The sequence below is a fragment of the Phaethon lepturus genome, unplaced genomic scaffold (genome assembly GCF_000687285.1).
Source record: "Phaethon lepturus isolate BGI_N335 unplaced genomic scaffold, ASM68728v1 scaffold13502, whole genome shotgun sequence".
NCBI lineage: Eukaryota > Metazoa > Chordata > Aves > Phaethontiformes > Phaethontidae > Phaethon > Phaethon lepturus.
Genome location: NW_010525619.1, coordinates 21117 through 29602, shown reverse-complemented (window position 1 = coordinate 29602; position 8486 = coordinate 21117). Strand labels below are relative to the sequence as shown.

General features: G+C 43.1%; 1 protein-coding gene across 1 annotated transcript in view; it reads right to left on the bottom strand.

Annotated features, from left to right (window-relative positions):
- Positions 1-189, bottom strand: part of LOC104617485 (claw keratin-like) — a 333-nt gene extending 144 nt beyond the window's left edge. The window contains exon 1 of the mRNA XM_010282819.1: positions 1-189. This exon is cut by the window's left edge and continues 144 nt beyond it. Within this exon, the coding sequence (XP_010281121.1) occupies positions 1-189 (189 nt within the window).
- Positions 190-8486: the final 8297 nt, after the last annotated feature.

Below are 8486 nucleotides of genomic sequence, written 5' to 3'. Positions count from 1 at the left end.
CGGCTGCGGGAAGGTGGTGAGGATCGGTCCAGGGAAGGTCACAACAACCGGCGGAGGGTAGATCACCACCCTGGAGTCAGGACACTGCCGAACACAGGGCTCGTTGCAGCTGTCAGCAATGGGCTGTGGCACAGCCACCCCACACGAGGAGGCACTGCCCTCGGTGCAAGGGCTTAAAGAGTGCACCATTTTTCAGGGATGGTTAATCTGAAGTGCAAGGGAATAGTATAAAAATAAGGCACAAATTCTTATAAGTTTCACGATCAAACGTTATAAAAGACTACCAACAGGCTAGAGGGAAAGGCAGAATTTTCATAGCTCGGTTCCTAGAAGACACCTATAAATCTTGTATTGAACAATAACATCTGGAAATGAGTTTTCATAAAAATTAGAGCTCATAATCCAGATCTGCATTTACCAAGACCAATAGTTAACAGTCACAAATTTATTAAGTTACATTGAGAAAACTTCAGCTTCATATCAGAATATTTGCACATGATTCACCCTCATTAAAACTACAAAGGCTTTGTTAGAGAGAGGAATTCAGATGAAACTTACCTACCTCACAAGAGAAATAAGACAAGAGAAATGGTCATACAAGATCTGATGGTGAGCACTTTTATACTTGCCCTTAGACTACCCAAAGTGTGAATCACCTACCCGCATAACATCCTAATCGATTACTAAACACATTTCTTTCAAGACTTAACTTTGTTAATGAATGCCAATTGTTTTAAGTAAATCACTCTCTGTAATTATTATTTATCCTTCTACCCCTATGACCTGTAGTTTACTGCCTCACAGTCTCTGCTATTTCAAAACTTTATATAGAGGGGATACTCTGCCTCTGTGTGTTGTAGAAAGACAAAATGTTTATATGGTTCATGCTTGACGTCCTCCATGAATGGACTTGTTCCTGGGCAAGTGGTAAACAGCCATTTTCTTGGAAGAAAATGTACTGGACCCAGTCCAGAAAGAGTTGCAAAAGTGAGGGATAACCCATGTTCTTGGCCTAGGGATAGCCAGGTGCATGGTTCTGTGATGAAACTAGGCTAATACAAAGTCTGGTTAAAGCTCTGACACTCTGCAGAAATCCTGAATTTTATAGACTTATATATCCAAATAAGTCAGAGCAGCTCTTCCAATTGGACACCAAGTGTGCATTTCTTTAAATGTGCAAGTTTTAACAATAAAAAAAGGAAAAAAGGGTAAGGCTCTATTTTATATGAAATTAAATGTCCCATACTGTGAAGCTATAAATCATAACATCATTCAGGGGAAGGGCAAAAAGACAATAAATAGGGTGTTGCTTAGGCAAGACCTTGTCAGGCATTTTTTCCAGGGAGTCGCTTCTTCAATAAAAGGGCACCTAAAGCCATTATAATAATAACGCATGTTGCGCATACAGAATGAGTGGAAGATGCCTTTTGGAATCCTGATTGCTGATGAATTGCAACTGCCAGTGTGGGGTTATCATCCATTAAACAGCAGCAGGAGGAGGAGGAGGCTTTCTGACGCTCAGCAGCAGAGTCAGCAACAAATGCCAAGGATGGCAATGGCATGTGCCATACAGACACTCCCACTAGACCATAGAGGGTGGCAACTTGTCCATTCTGATTTACACTTCATTTTACTTGAAAACAAAGACATTTTGCTACTTCTGTAGTAATAGAGAGGACCTGTTTGGTCCGTTCTGTTATAGTAAACCTCATCTCAAAACCTGCTCCCTTTCTCCCAGCAGCAGCATGTTCTTGCAAGGAAAAAGCTTTCCTTTGGTAGAGTTAGAGGTGGATGTGGTAACACTGCAAAACAAAGTTCCCCCCTTCCAAGGGATCTCAGGGAAAACATTTTCTATATCATCAGATTGGCAGCAAAATTACTTTGAAGGGCAGGACTAGACCCCATTGCATTTTATGCTACTGTGGAGTAGAAACCACAATCAGGATTTCCACAGCAATGGGAAATGACTAGGATGCTTTCCTACTTCAGTTGTATACCAAGATTTATCTTCATAGTGTCATAATGTTTGAAGATGACAAGATATTTGTAATTCCTTTGGAAAATTGTCTCTGCCTTTTCTGTAATTGAAGATAACCACATGAATTGCAACATGCATCTTTATCTCAGCTTAGATTAGGTAGCAGATTATCCCTAAAGTAATTCCTCAGAAACATTGGAATTAAATACCTAATTACTATTTTCAAGTTAGCCAACTGAAAATAAAACCAAATGGTAAGTCTTGTTTTAGAAATGTATTAATATTTTTGTCTTGAAAAGTCAAGATCTTCAATCCGGTGTCAGAGGAATCCACACTGCTGGGACTTGTTTCCTTCTCGGCTGCAGACTGCTTGGGGTTAATGTCACTGCAGGGTCCATTTAGCTGAACATAAAGGCTAACAACGCTGACAGTAGGCATGCCAATGTTTTCTGAAAGCATTTTCAAAGCACATCATAAAAGCTCATTATTGTTCTACACAACCGATGTTGTCATATGTATTCTTTTTTTAACAAGCCTATTAAAACTGCCAGCTCAAGCACTGACAGAGATGACAAGGAAATAAAAGTGATGAGTCAACCAGAGAACCAATGAACCATAGCCAAAATTCAGTACCTAAAGAGCATGTCCATAGGGAAGTAATGCAAGAAAACAGTGTACATGTCAGCCCAATTTACCAGTTAAAACAAGCTTAAGAGTCAAACTCCAGGCACCTTAAAAACTAAAGATACTAAACACAAAAATCATCATCTTTGCATCCATCAGGAGACAGAAAAAACAACTGAGCAGCAGACAAACCATCAACACCTTCAAGCACTCAGAAAGTGCTGACAGGACACATTTATTCTGTATTTAACTGAAATGTTAAGATTCTTCATAAGAATTTAACAGTCCTCTATCTGTAAGGGTATGCAGGAAAGATCTATAAAACCTTAAAGGACCAACCTAGAGCTCACCACAAGAGCAAAGAGCTCTCTGAAGACATCCAGTTGATTACACTGCCCAAAAGAAGCAGACAGATATCAAGAATCAAATCTACCCCTGAGACAAATGAAACACCACAACAAACAGATTTATGAAATTTAAAACTCAAAAAATGTGTGGTTTAGTGTGCACACCACAGCAGGTGAGGCAGGAACCTTAGAAATAATTACATTAATTACATGTTGGCTTTGGCTAATAAGGACTTTGTGCCCAAAAAGGTGTCCTCTCCACCAGGCTGAGTAGGAAAATATATAAAAGGAATTTGAGGCTCCAAGCTTCATCCATTTCTCTTGGTTTCTCCTCCTCAAGCCAGGTATGTGTGATCAGGTCAGCTGCTTTATAACTACCATACTACAGCTGCGTAGACTGTAACCTTAAGAAGCTTAGCACATTTAATTTCCTAACAAAGAAAACAGACATGAGAAACCACTGGGGTTTTTCCCCACTTTGTCTTAAAGTTAACAATACCATAAAGGCTGTGAAGAGACAGCAGTTGCAGGGGGGAGCTGATTTCGCTGGTGACTATGAAAGTGTGGAACAAATAGTGTGTACTTCTTAGAAATAAGACCTACTGAAACCCTGGAATTATGTTTATCTTAATTTGCTTTACTTCAGGCAGAAGTTGTGCACTCCACTTTTCCTTTGCACTAAAAGATTGCATTTTACCATTTCATTTCACGCTTCATTTCTCTCAAAGGAAAAATCTTTCTTATGAACCAGGCTTCAGATATTCCATGAGTAAGAGTCCAGAGCTATTCTACTTCTGAATGACCAGCCATGCAGCTTGATGCCCAACTTTAAAACAGGACAGGCTTGGAGGCGTGCTGCAAACATCCCAAGACAGCCTTGATGTCTGCTCTCTTCTACACAGAACGGCTCCAAAACTGTTTCCCTATACACTTAACCAAACCTGTCACTTACTACTGGCCCAGCCTCAAACCACCCTGCATTATTCCACAGAGAATGACACACTTTCCCATGATTTAGCTTTCCATTAGGTGCTTTGAATGTTATAGATGTAAACAGCTACAAAGACAACATGCTTTGAAGAAACCCAGCCCTGGGCTCAGCACCACAGTAAATGGGGAATTTCCCACTCAGACATATCCTCCACTACACAGTGCACCTCTACAAAGGGCTCTCAATCTTTTATCAACTGGCCCCGAGACTTCTCATTGCTCTGTGTGATAGTTCATTCATCAACATTAAGCCATGAACAATAAAATCACCAGGAAAAGAAGAAATACCCATTTTTCCACTGCCAAGGGTTGTTACCTAGCAGCTAAGACTCTCCATGCTGTGTTTGAGCGATGCAACGGAAAGGTGAAGAGAAACGATCTGCCAGGCTCTGGTACTACACCAAGGCAAATGCAGAGATGGAAGTGCTAAGAAAGGCTCTTGCCTCTGAGCATTGCCATCAAGTTAGACTTAGCTAATTGGACACTGCTTTATCTGCATGCCCACTGGGAAAAATATTTCCCCCTGAAGCAGATGGCATTGGCTATTGCTTAACATTTGATATCAACATCAAGCACTGACCCTACTGCCTGCATCCGTCGTTTTGTCCCAGAACAAGGGGTTGCAACAGAAGTCAGTATTCAGGGTTATAACTATATTCTCCTTGATATACAAACTTATGTTGTATTTACTAGTTATGTAAAGTCAGAGAGCCACACCACTAAACTCAGTTGGCCTTCTTCTAAAGAGATTCTCTGAGCTGGAAAGAAGAAAAAAGGAAAAGAACACTGAACTTTATTGAACCATTGTCATGCCTCATGTCATGAGCCTGTATCAGAGCCTATTCTCACCCCACACCTCAGCTTTGCTCTACTGATAAATTAAAATTGTCCTCACCGGTACCATGCTTGCTCAGACCTGTGTTTACCCATAAATAAAACAAGAATAGCACTGACAGAGAATATTAAATAGCATCTTCGTAACAGGACCTCTTAAAAGTCCTCACAAATGCTCATTAATGTTTTACATGAGCAAAGCTCTCCAAGCTGGACTCATTATAATGAACGCCAGCACATACCCAATTTAAAGGATGCGTCTCAAGACGTCAAAGGCTACTAATTACATCACATGTAGGGAGCAGTTTTCCTTCTGACGAACAAACAAAAGGCACATGTACAGGCAGCATCCACACAGGCACAGATGAGGTCTAGGTGCAATCCAGCAGCTGTTGGGGTGGTCACAGAGTAAGATAATGGGGTCATTAGAAAAGCACTCCCCTCTCCTTTGCTATCACTGGGATGCCATAACCTAGTCCAACCTGGTAATTCCTTGTTTCTCACCCAAGGAACCCAACCAGATGTCACCAACACAATTGCTACTTAGATCAGAGTGCCCGTAGGACCACAGCTCCCCGAATAAAGCACTGCCCCCACAGCCAGCTTCTAAATCCTTGGCAAAGTCATGAATCCTTGCAGGTTTAGCTATGCCAGTTTCCACACATATTTCAGTTTACCACAGGACAACTCCTGGACACAGCCCTGAGAGTTTTACGCCCCACCAAAAGGCAGTATTGGCTTGCCTGCACACTGACATTGTTTCCAGCCATAAAAAGCAACTAAATGCAAAGCCTAATAAAATCAGGGGATGACTCTTATAAAGTTGGAAGAGCACTAGATCATCCATACAATGAGCAGCCAAGTGCCAAGATTTGGCTAGATCCCTCCCAACCTCGCTTTGCAAAGCCAGATTCCTCGATGCCCGCAGCTGCCTACCTGCATTTAAATGAACAAAAGGGAAAATGGACTAAGGATGACCATTGCCCACTCCCCACTGCTGCTTCCTGATTGTCAATCTGCTAAAAGAAGCTTTGAGAGGAGAGGGATAGATTTCTTTACGTAACTAATGAGGTCAATGGAATAAAAGGTGGCACTCACTTCTCCCATAAAGACTAAAAATGGAAAGAACCCGCAGGGTGTGAGGTGCATTTCATGATATTTGGGGATAACAATATATTAATAATCACAAGTGAGTAAAATAATTACAGCCAATGAAAAAATTGCATATGAACTAATTCTTTCCTATATCTAATTAGGATTTGGTACACAGTGGCTCAGGTTTCCCAAGCAGTCTAAAAGACCATATAAAAACACGCATTTCCAAGATTTCAATCCAGTTCTTACTCTCCACTGCGAGCTCGGTAAGTTATTTGCCTGTTTTTAACTAGCAAAATATCCTTTTGTTGGTACTTTGAACTTGAATCTAGATCCTGCAGAAATACTCTGAAACTGTAAATTAAGGGAGTTGTTTCTTTTAAAGGATCTTTCCTGGGATGGGGGGGGTGGTTTTGGGGTTTTTTTTCAGGCATAGACAGATAGTCTTCTAAAGTTGAGCCTAAGATTTTACAGAACCTTACCCAATTTGGCATGTGATGTTTCCACTTTGATCTGGCCATTTAGGTACCTCTAGATTTCTCCTATATTAGAGGCCACTTATTTCAGTGGTTCAAGGAATTATTTCTATTGGCAGCTGACCTTTACCATCCTCATCAGAGACTGATGTAGATTATTTCTATTATACCACAGAAGCTAATTTTTTTCTGGCATAACTGAGGGAAAATTTGGCTTCTGCCTATTTGAGACCCCTTTTACACACTTTTTTGGATTCTTCTTTACAAGAGCCAACATTACCTACCCACTTTCAAAATATAGCAAGAAAACCCTGATCCAATCCTGCCTGACATTTCTCCTGTGTCTGCAGTTAATTGTCAGCAGACATCTTTATGAACAAATCATGCCGATCTACAGTAGCTGGGACCTGACCCCTGAGAGCCTGTTCTTCGAGTAGTCCTGTACATCCGCAAAAGCAACTGCCACCAAATTGCAGAGTACAGACGCCAGGGTGCCATTTGCTAATGCTGAGGAAAGCTGATCTGCAGCCAGATTTTAAATTTCAATTAGGAAACCCAAGGTCTCAGCACTTCCCCACGCTCAATCACATCTTTGGAATGGTCACCTGCTCTCTTCCAAGCAAGGCAGAGGCAGCTCTGACATCCCACAGCTACGCAACGCCCTTCCCAGGAGCCGGGACAGATCCTGCGCCCTCCAGCCTTCAAGGCAGGCCACCTCCACGCCAGGAGCAGCTCAGCCCCAGCACTACGGGGTGCTCCACAGGCTAACCCAGGCAGCTGAGGTGCAGGCACGAGCAGACACCTCCTGTGATTCTTGCAGCCCTTTGGCTGCACCTTCTAGTGGAGCAAACTCCAAGAGAAAGAGCAAGAGACAGCAGAGTAGCTGGTAAAGCAACTACACAGCTGCATTCTGAGACACAGAGGGTTACATTTGACTTCTTCTACTCATATGGGACACTGGCAGCTTGAGCTAGACTTCCAAAAGTCACTGTCCTTAATGAACATTAGGTTTTTAAAAATAGAGCTCTGCCACATCACCTTGCCAATTACAAAGATAACAATCCTCTGTTCTGCAATTCAAATTAGCATAAAGGGCAATATTTTCTTTTGCTTCACCTAGTGCCAGCAGAAAGCAATTCCAGTTTCAACTGAAGCATCTGGAAAGCAAAAAAAATGATAGCCCTTGCCACAAAAAGATGAGAACCTCAGCACTAATCCCAGATACGCCATTGCCTCACTAGGTGAAGCACGCAGGTCGCTTCACAGCTATGCCCGAAACTCCCCTTCTTCTAGGGATAATAGCTACCTGCTTCACATGACATCCGAAGCCATGAAAGAGATCATTAGTTAAGTGCAACGCTGTGCAGTTTCTGCTACGGAGAGGAGGGCTGACAGTCAGGGCAGCAAGCTCAACCAGCACAAAGGCAACTTGTCAGATACAAGAAGTGATCTGCAGGCAACCCATTTATCTTCCTTCCCTTCTTTGTTTTTTAGGTTCATCTCCACCCCAGAACAATGGTTTATTACGGATACCAGTACAAGCAGCAGTGCTATATTCCAGGCGGAGTGAAGAACGCCGCACCAGAGTTCACGCAGTGCCACAACCCCGGTGCGGTGAAGTGCATGTCGTGTGCGTCATGCGCTTCCCAAGGTGCCAAGCTGTGCACTGTGAGGAAGACCACGCACAGCAGCCCCAAGTGCTCCGCACCGTGTTCATCACGGTGTGTTGAGACACACATTGTGGAAGGCCACTCTCCCTCCTGCAGCCCCAGGTGTCCCAACCTGTGCACCATGGCATTCCCTCAGCCCCACGTGCAGGGCAGGGAGCACCTCTGCGTGCCACACTGCGGCCAGCCAGGCGTTACGAGATGTCCTCAGATATGCGCTCCAGCTCACGTGTGCCAATGCAGCTCATACCCTTATTCATACCAGTGGTCCAATAGCTACCACTACAACTGCGGGCAACAATAAGCTTCACGGAGGTGCCCACAGAACAGCCGGGTGATGAAGAGCAAGATGCACACCCACAGCCAAGTTCACAGGCACAGGTCTCAGAAGCACAACTCTTCTGCTGCAATTACTGGGGCTTGTGGACAACCTGGCACCTTTACAAATCAGCTCTTATTTAATCCTCTCCGTGGC